The sequence below is a fragment of the Zalophus californianus genome, chromosome 11, assembly GCF_009762305.2.
Source record: "Zalophus californianus isolate mZalCal1 chromosome 11, mZalCal1.pri.v2, whole genome shotgun sequence".
In the NCBI taxonomy this organism is placed as follows: Eukaryota; Metazoa; Chordata; class Mammalia; order Carnivora; family Otariidae; genus Zalophus; species Zalophus californianus.
Genome location: NC_045605.1, coordinates 14988214 through 15004728, shown reverse-complemented (window position 1 = coordinate 15004728; position 16515 = coordinate 14988214). Strand labels below are relative to the sequence as shown.

Here is a 16515-nt window from a genome sequence, read left to right as displayed (position 1 = left end):
GCGGGGCCGGGCGGGGCCAATCAACGCCCGAGCCCGCCCGGCCGGCCCCGCCCCCACCCCTTCTCCCCCCGCCCCGTCCCGACCGCGGCGGACCGCGGAGTGCCCTGCGGCTGGACGCAGACACTGGCGAGAGTCCGGGAGAGCCAGCAGCTTTATTGGTTCGGCTCAGCGGCCGTTACAGGGCCCGCGCAGCTGCCTCATCACGTCGGCCAGCATGCGGTTGCACAGCGCGGCGTAGGGGTTGAGCAGCACCAGCTGGCGCCGCGCGAACGAGCTGCCCAGCCGCGCCGCCCGCTCGAAGTCCCCGCGGGCGTCGTCGTCCCGGCCCTGCAGCCGCGCCAGGAGCCCGCGCTGCACGAAGCCCTGGCGCGCGGCGCGGCCCCGGCCGCCGCTCAGCGTCACGGCGCGCTCCAGGTCCTCCAGGGCGCCTGCGGGAAGGGCGAGCGGGCGGGTCAGGACCGCGGGCCCGGAGCCCCGGCCCCCCCACAGCCCGCCTGCCCTTGCTCGGCAGCTGGGCACCGTTCCTCCCATCACACCGAGGCCGACTGGCGAAGCTGGCAAGACCTGCGCTGGGCTGCCCAGCCCGTCTATAGTGGCAGAGCTGGGAGTCCCTATTAGCTTTCAGGATCCAGGACACCAGAACACCACGGGTGCTGGGGCGATTTTGAATGGTCACTATGTTCATGAATCCGGCCCACTGTCCAGCAGTGGTAGAGGCAGCATATTCCACTCGGACGGTGTTTAGCATCTACCCTGTGACAGGGGACTGACTCTTGAGTCTGAGAGTCTTAAAAAATTATAATGTACTGATAACCATTTCTTACAAATAAAATTCACTTCTCTTTCTTTTCCTTTTTGCAGGCATTTCTCTCCTCTCATTCATTGTATGCTTTAAACCTTTTCTCCCTCTGACTGCCTTTCCTCATTCTTCATCTCCATGATCTTCATTATCTTGTATACAAATGCAATATTTTGTGTTTCATTAAAGGAGATCTTGGAGCCAGAGCTGGCCCCGGACATGGACATTGTTATGTTTATCGTTCTCATAAAATACTTGGATTGGGCATTAGAACTCTGAACTCAAGCTCAGGCAGCCAGCTGGTATGTACCTTAGAGCCCAGCTGCAATTCTTCTGGGCTCTGCCTCGGTTCACTCCTGCTACCTAGTCGGAAGAGCTGTCAGGGTCTTGAGGAGCTCCAGCATCATCCTACAGAGAGGCCTATCTCTGTCCTGTCTCTGTGTGTTTTGAGCCCAGAACCCAGCAGGGGCTGTGCTCCCCAGGCCACCCAGATGGTTAAGAAGCTCTCTGATCACAGCAGTTCTGGCTTTCCCTCCGAGGAGCTGGTCTGGAGGAATTGAAAACCTTTCCAGGCAGCATCAGTCACCTGTTCCTCTCTGGGGTTTTGGTCTGCAGACTGTCCTTGGCTGCTTTTACAGCCTGGCCCAGCCCTGCCCTGCCCTGCCCTGCCCTGCCCTGCCCTGCCCTGCCCTGCCCTGCCCCAGCCAGGTAACAAAGCCTGGAAAAGGGGCCCGTGGTTCCCCACTGTTCCCAGAGTGGAGTCCAAAGCCCCCAGACTGGCGTTCCTTCACATCCGTCTGCCCTCTGGTCCCCAGCATGGCCTTCTCTGTCCCATTGTCCCCATTCCAGAGTAACCCAAGTGCAGCAGGTTTGATCCAGTCCCTCCCCAGTTAAAATCCTTTAACGATTCACCATGTTTTCAAGACACAGTGCAACCTCTGCCTAACATTCCCAGTTCTTCACCATCAGGTCCCTATTTACTTCTCCAGGCTCTACTCTACCCTTTCACCCCTCCGCGTTCCAGCCAGCATGGAGATCTGAAGTTCCCTATACTTTTTCATGCCTCTGGGTCTCTACAGGCTCCCACTCTGTCCCCTCCATCCAGCTACCTCCTACTCATCCTTTCAAACTCACCCCTCGGGGCACCTGGGTGTCTCAGGCCTCTGCCTTTGGCTCAGGTCATGATCCTGGGGTAGAGCCCCACATGGGGCTCCCTGCTCAGCAGGGAGTCTGCTTCTCCCTCTCCCTCTGCCCCTCCCCCTACTCTCTCTCTCTCTCTCAAATAAATAAATAAAATCTTTTAAAAAATTAAAAAGAAAAGAAAACTCACCCCTCAGGGGCAGATACCACACTGAACCCTCTCAGCTTGTTAGACACATGATCACAATTATGTGTCTGTCCTACCCTCTGGACTGTGAGCGTTCAGAGCACAGACTCAAGCCCTGCCACCTGGTTCAAATCCCAGCTCTGCTCCAGGTTCTTCATCTGTAAAACGGAGGTTACAATAGCACACACCTTTTGGGGTGGTAGTGAGGATTAAATGAGTTACTATAGCTCACGTGGAAAGTGCTGGATGCCTGGCACATAGTAATTGCTCTAAGTAGTCTGTCTTACATCTTTGTCCTCAGCGCCCAGCCCACTGCTACAATAGTAGACTCCCATTAAATGTTTGTTAAATAAATGAGTGGAATGCAATCTCTTCTGATTTTCACAATTGCCCCAAGAGATTAGCAGGGCCCGTAAGGTATCTCTTATAAGTAAGAACATAGGTTCCAGAACAGTTTAGTGACTCCCCAGCCCCACAAGCACTTCATCTCTGGTCCGTGGACTCCAGGGCCCCCCTGCAGAAGCTCCAGGGCGTCTCCCCTCACCTGCCACATCTCCTTGGAGTCGGCGGGCCTGGGCCCGGTTGTTGTAGGCAGAGGCCCTCTCAGGCAGCAGGTTGATGGCTTGGCCAAACCTCTCCAGGGCTGTGCTGAGGTCGCCAGCCTCCGCGGCCATCACCCCCTGCAGCTCCAGGGCCTTGGACTGCTCCAGTTGTGCTCGCGGGAAAACTCCATCTGTGTTGGGGAGGGAGCCAGGAGGGGACAGTTACGCAGTTGGGAGCAAGAAGCAAAAGCCCCCTTTGGCTTTAGAAAGCTGGGGCCTGAGTGGGAGCAGACTGGGCTGGGATGTGGGTCACAGAAGGAGTCGGATGCAGTGTCGTGGGCAGAGGGAGCTGAGGTCACCAAGGCTGAGAGCTAGCACTAAGTTCCAAACGGACCTGGGAAAGGGACTTTGGTCGGCTCATTGCCAAGAGAATGAAGCCCAAACTCAGCCCATAGCTAAATGCCTTACTCAAGGTCACACAGCTCCTAAATGCACAGCTTGGATTGGAACCCAGGTCTTCCAGGCTCCTTAGCCTGTCCCCATTTTGTTCTACTATTCTGCCTCCAACATGGAGACCACCGAGACACACTTGGGTCATGAAAATCATGTCAGCTTTTCAGACTGAAGTTTCCGTAAGACCTAGGCTTCACTCCTTTAGAAACAGAGGTCATCAAAAACTCCTGATGGGGGTGGGGGTGGCGCCGGGCTGGCTCAGTCAGTAGAGCATGCGACTCTTGACCTCAGGGTCATGAGTTCAAGCCCCATGTTGGGCATAGAGCCTACTTAACTAAAACAAAAAACTCCTGATGGAGATATAAGGCCCCATTAGAGACTGAAGGAGGGGCCAGGGAGTGCATTCACTCTGTGGAGGGATTAGCTCAGGGCTGGGCTTGTAAAGGTGTGTAACACTACACTAAGGGCTTGCCTAGGTTCTTCACGCTGAGGTGGGAACAATTCAACTGAGCCACCCCTGCCCTTCCATTCTGTGTGGAGTGAAACGCCCTGTCATGACAAAGATGTGAGTTGAGCATCAACCCCCGCCTTTCCCCCAGCACACTTGAGCTTGGATTATGGGGTGGGTTAAGTGGTGAGGTTAAGTTCAGAGGTATGAGGGCTGAAGGACAAACTGTGACTTGCTCCTTTTGGCAGAGTAACTCCACCAGTGCATTAAGGATCAGCCAACCTCTCGCATTCCGACCTCAACCATTGTCCAAGGGTCACGGAACAAGGGGCCTCGTGAGACCACCGTCCCTCTGCCACCCGGGTGAGGCCAGCCGGTGCGGAGCGCTATAGTCCAAGGTCAAACTCACCTTCATCTACGTCTTCCTTCTCCACTTCCTCTCCCATGTCCAACCCAACAAGGTCTCCAAATGGGTTGTCAGGGTTGAAGATGGCCTGCAACACTGCCTGGTCATTTGGAGTCCCCATGGTGCTCAACTCCCAAGTCCCTGAAGGTGACTCAGGACAGAGGAGGGAGGAAGAAGGGGTGGGGGCTGAGCCTCACAGCCAGTTGATCTAGAGGGCAGAGGTTCTGTTTAAGGTCCATCCCCCATGAGGAGTGTCTTCCGTTCCTTGGCTGTAGTGTAAACTGAACGTCATTTGGCCTGGGGTTAGCAATCCTGGCTTGGCAGAATATTTACAATAGTTCTTAACTGCCTTCCCACCCCCACCCATCTTAGGGGGAAGAGAGTAAATGAATCCAATTTCTGCCTTAGGGGGGAGTGAAGCAGAGAGGGTGCTGTTCAGGTTCTCCCCAAAATGCTTTCATTTTAATATATTCCTAGACTGGGAGGAAATCGGCCGAAGGCCTCTTCATCGCTCACAGATAATAAAAGGGGGGCCATGTGGGAGGTAAAGCTCTTTGTCGTCCTGACCCCTTCCTCATATCCGGGATTAATTAGGTCCTGAACATAAACCACTGATGAGCATGGGAGGAAGACACAGTTCGGAGTCAGTGTCGACTGGGGCCCGGTGGGAGGCGAAGCAGAGTGATTTAATGATTCCACCTTCAAAGAGAAGGCCGTGGCTGGTACTCCGCAGCACCAGCCAGCAGTGGCTGCTCCCCGCCCCCACCCCCGGCTCTTTTCTCCCCCACCCCAAAACCAAAAGAAAGCTTGATCGTGTGCTGCAATAAACTTGACATGTTTATTAATTAAACTATCACTTAAATAAAAAAAAGTGCATAGAAAATAAACATGTTTAAAAACTCCTTTTTTTTTACAACTATGTACACTTTTTACTTTTACATTCAGTCTTTCGTAGAGAGCTTTCAGCATTATTATTTTTTGAACTATTAAAGTATTTTCCTTCGTCCCTGTCACAGGGAGTTAACACTGATGGACTTTAGACACATTTTTTCCTTTTTTTTTTTTTTCTCTTTTTCTCTAACCAGAAGCTTGGAAGAACACAAGGAAAAAAACCAAAAGATCTGTTATACATGATAAAGTTGTCAAGAAATGTCTTATTTCTAGAAAAGAAGCTTGTCATCTGTTGAGCTTTTGAAACAATTATTCAACTACCTGTATTTACTAAAGAGACTGTTAAAAGTTCAATAAAAGAAACACCACAAGTCTATTTTCTTGGTTGAAAGACAGAACTAGAGTACCTCGGAACAAGATACCAGGAAAGCACAGAACACAATTTTCCCCTAAATGCAGGTGGTAACCCCAACATTCATAACCAAAAATAGAGAAACAAGGAGTACAGGTACTGACTGGCAACATTCATGGGCAGAAAAAATCTGGGTGACACCATTTCCGCGTTCCTCTCTGACCCTGGGAACGGACCGCGTCACCGTCCCTTTGTGGTTTGGGTCCCCCCCCCCAACTTCGGAGGATCTGAGGAGCGCCAGACTGACGTTTTCCTGCCACGACTAGCAACTGTAACACAATCCTTATCTATAGTGTTAAGAGAATTAAAAGCCATGGACTGAACTAGGCTTTGTTACATGGTGCATTACTATATTAGTTCCTATATATATCATATTTATATTTATTTGAAAACCAAAACAAAAAAGTTGCAAGTTTTCAGAGTGTGAGACTTGACTGGTATTCATGATTCGGCACAAAACCATCTGCTCAATAACCTTGTATTGCTTTAAAATGAAGGAAATGAAACATAAAATTACACCCAGCCCTTTGCAATGACCCGCTTTTCCTTTAAAAAGAAAAAAAAAACCCAAAACAAAACAAGAAAACCAAAAACCCAAACCCAAACTTGATTTCTAGTTAAAAAAAAAATCCCAAATCAAACTTAAAAGTTAACATGTGATAAGGTTTTGACCTTTAGTATTTTCAGATATTTGATTGAATGTCAGTCCTTTAGAAAGATACATTCATTAAAAGATTTTTTTTTGTTTTTTTGTTTTTGTTTTTTTTTTTTCCTTAATGTTGTTGTATATTTTCAATCAAGGGAGCTGCATGGTGCTCACTGCATTGGCCGGGGGTTGCTGACAGAGGCAAGCGGGGTGGTGGACTGTATCCCGGCAAAGGAGTCTGGTTGAAAACTTCTACGGATTATAGCTGCCAGGGCTTCCCCCTTAATTCTGGTGATTGGTCTAAAAACCGGAGGGGCTGTGCTGGAGGTGGTGGACGGTAACAGAGGGAGCCAAGGGACCGAGTTCCGGCCGTAGGGTCAGCGCCATGCAGCTGTTCTGGCTACACAGATATCACTGGCCACCAGGAAATGCGGCCACAACAGGTTCTAGCAGCAAAGCTCTCTGGGAGCTGGCTCGCTCCCGGAGAACTGACCAGGCTTGCAGCTGGGACTCCTTAGGGATTCGGGATGCCCCTTGGGGGATTCCTGGGAATGACCCACCACAGTTCCTCGGTCTGCACTTTTGTGCGGAGATTCCCTTGGTCACTTTCAAAACAAACTCAGGTGTTTTGGAGACAGATATGCCGGTTTGTTTTGTTTGTTTGTTTTTTTGCCTTCTTTCCCTCTTGTAGGGAAACCTTAGCTTATTACCCAAGTTGCTGGCAGGTATGCTGAATTTTGGCAATGGACTCAAGGCTGAGCTAGAAGAGGAATTACTCATTTCTATGGTTGACAGTTGGGGAGTGAAAAGGCAAGGCAAACCATCTGCAGCTGGCAAGAGAAGGAGAGATGTGGGTCCCTCCCCTGGCCTCAGGGTTCGGGATTGGTAGAAAGAGAATGAGGAGGGGGCTCACAGTACAGCATGGCCTAGCAGGGCATTAACTAGGTCTATTTAGCTGAGTTTCCCCCACCCCCTGACTGGCCTTTGGGTCTTTCTCAAGGTGAATTCGTGACCCATCAGTGCATTAATCATTTCAGTAACAAATGCAGCTTAAGGTTTTTTTCTTTAAAAAAAAAAAAAGGAATTAAAGGATTTACAAAAAAACCTCACACAGTGCAATAATCAAGGAAACCAGACACTAGTGGCACCCCTAGGGCCACTGTATCTTGTTCACGGGCAAAGGAGGAAGGGAGGCGAGGTCTGGGTAGAGTGTTTTTCCCCAGTCCCCTGCTGGCACTTCTCCATGATGACAAGGAAGTCTCTGCCATCCTGGCTACAGTGCTGGGCTCCCTGCATGACAGCGAAAACAGTGACAATGTTCCAGCAAAGCCACCAGACACAGTTCTTAAGGTCACGGAAGAATAGGAAGCCCAGGGTGGAAGGCACAGCAGAGCCATGAGTCCTGGGGCAGAGAGCGCAGGGCTGAGTCGTATTGCTTTGCTAGACTTCCAGAGGAATGGGCTTCTCGTGGGAGAAAAGGGCGCCCTGCCCTCTACTGGACTGCACTGCTCTGAAACCCAGTGGCCGACAGAGGCAGAGAAGAATCTGCGTTATCGTGAGTGGTCAGACTGTGCTTCAGTTTCAACGGGCTGCCCCACGAGAGGGCACGGGGGGCGGGGATCCATGGGTTCTTTGCAGGTATGAGGACGTCGTGGGCAGAGGGGAAGGGGACGAGGTGACCGATGAGGCAGATGGTGAGGAAAATGTCAGGGTGCCATTCAACTTGGTTGCTATCTCGGAAGTAGGGCAAGAGGAGGGAAATGGAGATTCCAGCTCCCGCCACTCCGAGCTAGTCCAGAAGGGAGAGAGTGCGGGTAAGGAGAGGAGGCTCTGCTGTGTCAGGATACTACCACAGCCTTCTGAGGAGCTTCAACACGGGGAGGAGGGGAGCGGCCCAGTGGGGGAGGGTGACCTTCCTTGTCCATTTATTGTCAAAGAGCAAACCCAGGACACGTTTATGTCAACAGGGCACAAACAAGCTACACATTAAACAACAAAAGTACACCTTCCAGGGGGAAGTTGGGCAGGAAAAACCAGACTTTGTGTGTACAGCTGAATATTTTTCTCTAACTTCATCCTATGAAAATAAAAAATTATTAAAAACCGATCTTCTTTTAAATTAGGATAATACCGCGGTTTAAAAAATAGCCTTGTCATTAAGTGCTTCTCCCTATGAAGTGCTTCTCATAGAAAAATATACAAAATATATTTACATTTATAAAACCTTAAATAGTAAACTGTAAACAGAACAGAGTAAAATCCAATGACTTAATTTAACAGGTTCAGGACACCGTCTTGGGGAAAGGAGGAGAAGGAACATTTGATGCTGTTTTGACCACATCCTAAGGAGTAATCAGGGCAGTAGTGTCATCTAATTTACTTAACCTGTGGATTTTGCGCAGGTGGCAGAGGTCCCTCGATACAAGGTGGTCTAGTCCCCAAGTTTTGGGCCTTGAAATCTGATTAGTGTTCTGCCTTCAACTGGACACCGACCATTTAAAAATGAAGTCTTCCTATGTCTTAACAAGGGGAAAATAAAGTTACCATGTCCTAGGAATGGGGCCCGGGGGTCATCCTGGTTGTGATACTCTGGTTGTTGCATGATTCAGATCCTATTTAAATAATCGTTTTCCTCTTCTAAAAAATCATGCTACATATATTTCTTTAAAACTCTCCGTGGAGCTTTACGAAAACTCCAAATTCCGTCTGGTTATGACCAATGGCTCCTGTCCACTTCCCCACTGGGCGTGCTTCCAGGCTCAGGGGTTGTGTTGTAGGCATACACGATGCCTGGCAGGGAGTGTCCTTGAGCAGGGAGTCACTCCCCTCTCCCACCCAGAAAGAACGGGAAAGCAGTGGGATGAAACGGGGGGGGGGGGGGGACAAAGGGGGTGGAGGGGGGCGGAGGAAGAATGAGAGGGACACTGCTCCTATTGTCGAGAAGGGTAATTGGCTGAGATAAGGCTCCTGGGGGTAACACTCCCACTTAAAGCCCACAGGCTCCATGTTTGGTGATTCATTGGCACAACCCCAAGACAGTCTTTTGACACCAAAGGTGCTAAGAATCCTGTCTCCCAACCAGAAGTGAACTCTCAAATGGGAGGGTAGTAGGGAAAACCACCAGACCTTCTCTGTTTGGTCAACAGACGGCCACAGGCTGGGCCCGGCTGGCAAACTGTCAGGTATCCAACCAACTCTCTATCGGGGCCCCCGGCTGACCCCTCTCTTGGAGTGCTTGGGAAAGGGCCAAGGCGAGGATGGCAACTTCTCTCCGAGGAGACCTACTCAGGCCCCATCTCCCAACATAATTAACCCTCCACAGGCTCCTTCCAGGCATGTCTGCTAGCGACCCCATTTCCCACTCTTTAACGGCATACAATCAGAGGGGCCCCAGTAGAAAGCCGGCTGCGGATCTTTTCTTCGAGACCTCATCTCTCTCTCCAGGACTAGGACCACATGTCTAATGTGAATATAGGACGTAAGGGAGCCCAGCCATCACGGAGGCCCCTCAACCGTGCCCACTCAATCCTGGAACTCCTAGCTGCTGGCAAAGGCCTTCAGCATTGCTCTGGATGGGCCTGGGTCCTAGTACTCCGACACTGGGGGCGAGGAGCAGCTCTAGTTTAGGAACTTCCGGCATTTCTTGGCACCACAGTTGCAGGGTAGCTTGTTGCTGGCATCCTCGATGGGGAACTTATAGTCGTAGGTGAGCTCCTCCCCACGGTAGATCTTGCGCATGGCAAAGATGACAATGTGCTTCTGCCCGTCGATATTGATGACCCGAGAGTAGCAGTTAGGCTCACATGAGTGATTGATGAAGCGTGCAGCGTTTCCGTGCATGGTGGCATCCACCACCTCCGAGTCATCAATTCGGAACATGTAGCAACCGATGCCCTACACGTGAAGGAGAGAGGGAGACCTTGTCACTTAGCCCAGCTCAGGCTGGAGAACATTTCCCAGCCCTTTTCTGATGTGGCCTACAACTGCTGACGAAAAAAGTTTCTTCTAGTAAAATGTCCAGATTTCTCCCATCTTTCAAGATGCTTCCATGGCAAATTCCTACATTACAGCTACTAGACTAGAGCTTTCTTAATGTCTCCACGGGAAAGAGAAACCTAAGACACCGTGTCATCAGGTGCTTTGATCCTGGGATCCACTCAAACAAACCTTTCAAAGAGTATCCTTGTACACTAATCCTTAGGGTGGATTCTGAGCTTCTCCTGGGCCCACCACAAATTTTAAAGATGTCAAAATGTCAAAAAAAAAAAAAAAGGAAAAGGGGAAAAAAAGCATGTTTGAATTAATAAAATATACTATTTCTTTTGGGATGTAAGGATCGTATTTTTAGCTGATGGCTCCTTTCTCAAACAACACCAGAACTGGCACAGTGAAAGCGAGAGACTCACCTTGCTGTCGTAATACTTCTCTCGCTTGTCAGTCTGGATGGAGCGGATGACATTGCCAGCATACTCAATCACCATCTCACCTGCATCAATGTTTCTCTTACAAAAAAGACCCCGGCCGTGGATGGGAGACCTAGGACGTAGAGATGGAAAAGAGATCGGCCACCAATTTCACAAATCAGGTTAACTGTGTGAATACATGAATAAATGAATAAAACCTGCTGTCAGTTCCCCAGGAAGGACAGGCCCTTGGAAAGAAAAAAAAAGAATCTGGACCCACTTGATTTGAGTATATTACTTATTTTAACAAATGGCCAAGAATGAAAGATTTCTCCATTCGGGAGCCCACCAGAGTAGCAATATTTTAATGTTTCCTGTGTTAAATTCCTTGTTCAACGCAAGGAGGGGCAGGTTCCATTAATAACAGCTAGAAAAACCTCACTTACTGAATGCAGGAGGTCACTCCAGCATTTGGTCTGCTTTAATTTTGGAAAACGATCAGTTTTCTGGAATTCTTTCTGCAATGTTAGCCATACCTGTAGACACCAACTGCCTCCTTAGAAGTCTTTTTTAAGTGCCGGAAACGCATGGGCATTGGCAGATCCATACTAGTTGCCCTCCTAAAGAGATAAGGCATATTATTAATGAATTCTCTTCAGGAAATAATCAGTTTTGAGTCTTGGATTGAAGGTTTCTAGAGACTATGACCACATTATTCCCTTTGTTCAATGCCAAGCATGATAACAAGTGTCTTGTAAAATGAGGCCTATAATATACACAGTCCTCTCCGACCATGGTAACTGTGGTGTTAGTGGTATGTCCAAAGCGGACAGAGTTTACTTTGGTTAAAGAAAATAAAATATATTATCTTACAGTTATCTGAATTTCTCCTCTCCTCTGCCCAACAGCTACTGCTACTTTAATACAAACTACGGTTCACTCTTAAATGTGATCTGGGAAATTCTGATCCAAGCAAAGCCACACAGGGCCCTGAACAGCCAGAGTAGAGGGAAGCAAAGAGTGTTCCTAATGACCCCCTCCACCCCAGACTTACCGAGCTGACTTCAGCTGTACCTCCTCCTCTTCCTCATCGTTGGGGTTGTATTCAGGAGGCTGCCGGTGTTTGGAAGCCAGGAAGTTAAACATGTCAAAAGCTGACTTCCTGGAGCCAAAAGATTAAAACACGCTTTAACAGAAATGCTTTGAACAGAAGCAGTGAAGGACAGCTTTGACACTGGAAATCTCAAAGGTGACATGGGGAAAATGATTGTATCATCAGATAATAAAATTGGGACCCAAAGGTGCTTAGGAAAGAGAATGGAACTTGCCTCAGGTGAACTTCAGCCCTGGCTGAGCCATGAGGGTTCAGAGGGGGTTCGTTGGCTTCCTCTGGTTTGTGGAAACGGAATTTGTAATTCCTACAGTGCTTGGCACCGGAGAGCTGCTCAATCAGGAACACGACTGCATCGTGAAGAATGCCCAGCATCCTCAAACCGTTAACACCTGCGGACAGAAGGCACCAGGGAAGCGAGGGTGCAGCCAACAGGAAAGTGCCTGGTACTAAAGAAAGGCCTGCGCGAGAGAAGAACTGTGCCAGAGGCTGCTCATGGTGAACGACATTGAACACTGGCCAAGAATTAGCATTAGCGAACCATTAAGATGACACAGACGCAGGTCTATCAATACGGAAAATGTTCATGGTAGATTGAAAACAAACAAACAAACACGTCACCAAACTATTTTCTATGTTCCGTATGTACACAGATAGGCTATACGTATTATTTCATTTCATGGTCACAACGCCCACATGAGGCAGGAATTACCAGCTTCACTTTCAGGTCAGTCAACCTAGGCTCAGAGAATTTGAATACCACACCCAAGGTCACACAGCTGGTGTGACAGAGTTTGAAGCTTGGGCTATGGAGCTCCAACCATGATCGCGTTTTTGTTTATAAGTTAATGGGGTATCTGGGCTCTGTAACTTCATACTCACACAGGTACCTCACTAAAATTTAAAAGAATGATTAGTAATAACCCCCTAACACAGAACTCTCTTTTTTTTTTAAGATTTATTTACTCATGAGAGACAGAGAGAGAGACAGAGAGAGAGAGAGAGGCAGAGGGAGAAGCAGGCTCCCAGGGAGAAGCAGGCTCCCAGGGAGCAGGGAGCCCGACGCAGGACTCAATCCCAGGACCCTTGGATCATGACCGAAGGCAGATGCCCAACCATCTGAGCCACCCAGGCGCCCAACACAGAACTCTCTTTTGCATTGTTATACTGAATGTTTAGAATAATAGATAGATGCTTTGTTTTACTCAGTCTCGTGCCATTAATGAGCATTTCTGATTTCTTTTTATTTTATAAAAATAAATGTATGTAAGTTGCCGACATAGATGGGGAAAGGCTTTCTGAAATGACTGGTTTCTTTCACTAAAGGGATGGGGCATCCCAACAACCGCCACCCCGCTTTGACACGAGAAATAGCAATGTTCAGGGTGCCTGGCTGGTTCAGTCGGTACAGCATGTGATTCTTTTTTATTTTTCTTCATTTTTTTTTTAAAGATTTAATTAATTTATTTGAGAGAGCACATGAGCAAGGGGGAAAGGGAAGAGGCTGAGGGAGAGGCGGGCTCCCTGCTGAGCAGGAAGCCCAATGCGGGGCTCGATCCCAGGACCCTGAGATCATGACCTGAGCCAAAAGCAGATGCGCTTCACCGACTGAGCCACCCAGGCACCCCTGTCAGGTTCATTTTTTTTTTTTTTTTTAATTTTTATTTGAGTATAGGTGACACAACAAGTTCATTATGTAATTAATCCTCACCACAAATTTTGGAAGTCACATTTATATTCCTTTTTAGATAAGGAGATTGAGACTCAGAGAAGTCAATTAGCTTGCACTCAATGTAATATTAATCACAAAGGGGCAGAAATGTAGCTTGTACCGTTTTTTTCTGCCTCCAGAGCTCATGGTTTCTTACCACCATTCCACGTGGCAGTAAAGGACATGGATAAATCAAAGGAATTTCTGTCCTGTTGGCAAAAACAAGCGGGGGGAGGGGGACTACTCAGTGTGAGGCCGAGAACACAGAATTTAGGACACTGGCTTACTCCAGGGGCAGGATTTTACACATATTATCAATAATCAGTTCAAAGTGACTACTGGGAGAGGCCATGTACAACTATCCTTTCTTGGGGTGCCTGAATGGCTCAGTTGGTTAAGCGTCCGACTCTCGATGATCATGCTCAGGTCATCTCAGGGTCATGGTATCGAGCCCCATATCTGGCTCCATTCTCAGCGTGAAGTCCTCTTGAGATTCTCTCTCCCTCCACCCCTCCCTTCTCTCGTGTGCTCTCTCTCTCTGTCACATAAATAAATAAAATATTTTTTAAAAAACAGGGACGCCTGGGTGGCTTAGTCCGTTAAGCATCTGCCTTTGGCTCAGGTCATGATCCCAGGGTCCTGGCATTGAGCCCCGCGTCGGGCTCTCTGCTCAGTGGGGAGTCTCCTCCTCACCCTGCTTGAACTCTTTCTCTCTGTCAAATAAATAAATACAATGTTAAGAAAAACAAAACAAAACAAAAAACTAAATAATACTTTCTTGCCCCCTAAATATTTCCTTCACCAATCTAAAAAAAAAAAAAAAAAAAAAGATACTATCTAAAGTTAAAAGGCAGCCCACAGAATGGGGAAAAACATTTGCAAATCATCTCTCTGATTAATATCCAGAATATATAGAGAGAACGTCTAAAACTCAACCATAGTAACAACAAAGCCTGACTAAGAAACAGGCAAAGGCCTTGAATAGATGTTTTTCGAAAACGATCTATGAATGACCAGTGAGCACATGGAAAGACGCTCAATGTCATGAATCATTAGGGAAATGTAAATTAAAACTATAATGAGATACCGTCTCATACCCATTTGGAGGGCTTCTATCAAAAAAGCAGGGGATGTTGAGAAACTGGAACCCTTGGGCACTGCTGGTGGGGATATAAAATGGTGCAGCCACTGTGGAAAACAGCATGGCAATTCCTCAAAAAATTAAAGATGGAATTACTGTTTTAAAAAAAAGGAATTACTGCATGACCGAGCAATTCCACTTCTGGGTATCTGCCCCCCAGAAATGGAAAGTAGGGTCTTGAAGAGATACCTGCACACTCACATTCACACAGAATTAGTCACAATAGCTAAAATGTGGAAGCAACCCAAGTACCCATTGATGGATCGATCAATAAGCAAACTGTGGCATATAAATACAATGGGATATTATTTGCGATATGCTACAACCTGGATGAACCTCAAAGAGATTATGTTAAGTGAGATGAGCCAGTCCCACTTACATTATTCCACTTACATGAGGTAATGAAAGTAATCAAAATCATAAAGACAGAAAGAATAACGGTGGTTGCCAGGGTCTGGAGAGAATGGGGAATGGGGAGTTTCAGTTTTACAAGAGAAAAAACGAGTTATGGGATGGATGGATGGTTGCTCAACAATGTGAATGCATTTAACACCCCTGAACTGTACACTTAAAAATGGTTAGGATGGTAAATTTTATGTCATGTCTATTTTACCTCAATAAAGAAATTCATCTGCTTAGAAAAAAAAGAAAAGAATAAAGTCCCAATGCAATATTACAGCAGATAGGAAGCCTGAAAGCATTATGCTGAAGAATCCAGTCACAAAAGGCCAGACGTATGAGTCCATATAAATCCCTAAAGACAGAAAGTTGTTTAATGGTGGCCAGGCGCTGGGGCTGAGGAATGACTGCTAATGAGTATGGGGTTTCTTGCAGGGATGATGAAAATGTTCTGGAATTATACAACAGTGATGGTTGCACAACTGTCAGTAGACTAAAAACCACTGAACTGTATGTTTTAAATGGGTTAACTGTGTAAGAATTATACCTCAACGAAGTTGTGAAAAATTATTTTTAAAAAAGTTGATGCTTTTGTAGAATCACCTCTATAGCTTTAGACCAGAATACTCTCAGACAGGAGTAAAATCACCCCTTGTGGTCGTTACCTGCAAATGAGAGCTGCTTTAGGCGGGCATTTGACCGAGCTTCCTGGACTTTATCTGTCAGTGACTTCCAGGCATCTGTGAGGAAATAAAATATTCCATCAATTATCTCTAACCCCAGTGGCAAGCTAAAGCATTGAGCTTAGAATCCTTACAGGGTGAAAACACCCTGCTAAAATGGCTTTTTGTTGTTTTCTTGGTTTCGATGAGTTCCGTGCATAAGAAAGCGGCCGAGAAGGTGCATTAGCTCACGCCTTCTGAAAATGACCCCTGAATCCCCAAAGCATTCACATCCTTTGATGGTAGTCTGGGTCCCAAACCTGAATGCTGGATATCACTTCTACTCCCTATGCCTCTAAACAAAACAATACTAGCGTTAACGATTTAACCCAGACTACGGGGAGACCTTAAACCTCTGTTCTGTAAAACTAAGGGGGAGTGACTAGAAAACCTCTACTATCCCTTCCAGCTCCAACTTAAGATTCTAGGATCTCCTACTGTCTGTTGGGCTCGTTACCACCACTTCACACTCAGTGTGTTGTACGTAGAACTCATACACTCAATGTAGTCTTTCTGTTCTCATCTTTTTTTTTTTTTTAAATATCTTTTTTTTTAGTGATCCAGGCCCGAATCTTCAGAGTCACATTGGACTCCTCTCTCTACTCTCCATATTCAAGCAGTCCTGGAGAGTGTCTGTTCATTCTTTCCTGCTGGGAACGGGCTTTATTACCTGACATCTCTTACTGTAGCGATGCCCTCATCAGTGACCTCTTGCCACCTCATGTCTCCAATTTAGTCCACCTTAAAGGGAGCTACCACGTTAAGCTTCTTGAAATTCTGCTTTTATTCCATGTCCCCAGATTTTCAAAGGCCTCATGGTTTGGCACTGAAGGCCCTTCCAAAACCAGTGCCCAATCCACCTTCGCAGTTTCCTCTCTCACTAGTACCTGACTAGGATTTCAACATCCTCTCCCACCGGAGGGCACTCTACTCCCACCACGTGCAATCCTAACTTCGCTGATGTCCCTTTTTAGAAAGCCTTTCTCATTCCTCTTTTTCTAACCCAAATTGTTATCTCCTTTAACAGACTCTTCTACCATTCTTCCTGGGTTCGACAACCCTAACTCAGCCCCAGGGATCTTTCCTTCAAATTCCTCTATTACT

General features: G+C 47.5%; 2 protein-coding genes across 4 annotated transcripts in view; both read right to left on the bottom strand.

The window, feature by feature from the left end:
* Positions 1 to 139: 139 nt before the first annotated feature.
* On the bottom strand, positions 140 to 9439 carry TTC36 (tetratricopeptide repeat domain 36). The gene is made up of 4 exons (XM_027581004.2): positions 8469 to 9439; positions 3979 to 4183; positions 2671 to 2859; positions 140 to 428 (listed from the first exon to the last, which is right to left on the bottom strand). Exons 2-4 carry the CDS (start codon positions 4094 to 4096, stop codon positions 166 to 168), a joined length of 570 nt encoding a protein of 189 aa, XP_027436805.1. The 5' UTR covers positions 4097 to 4183; positions 8469 to 9439; the 3' UTR covers positions 140 to 165.
* KMT2A (lysine methyltransferase 2A) overlaps positions 4797 to 16515 on the bottom strand; it is a 77156-nt gene continuing 65437 nt past the window's right edge. For all 3 annotated transcript variants that reach the window (XM_027581001.2, XM_027581002.2, XM_027581003.2), the window contains 6 exons: positions 15355 to 15429; positions 11656 to 11830; positions 11382 to 11489; positions 10864 to 10947; positions 10331 to 10460; positions 4797 to 9818 (listed from right to left, as the gene is read on the bottom strand). In XM_027581001.2, coding sequence (XP_027436802.2) covers positions 9543 to 9818; positions 10331 to 10460; positions 10864 to 10947; positions 11382 to 11489; positions 11656 to 11830; positions 15355 to 15429 — 848 coding nt within the window. In that variant the 3' untranslated portion in view covers positions 4797 to 9542. The remainder of the gene's footprint in view (positions 9819 to 10330; positions 10461 to 10863; positions 10948 to 11381; positions 11490 to 11655; positions 11831 to 15354; positions 15430 to 16515) is intronic.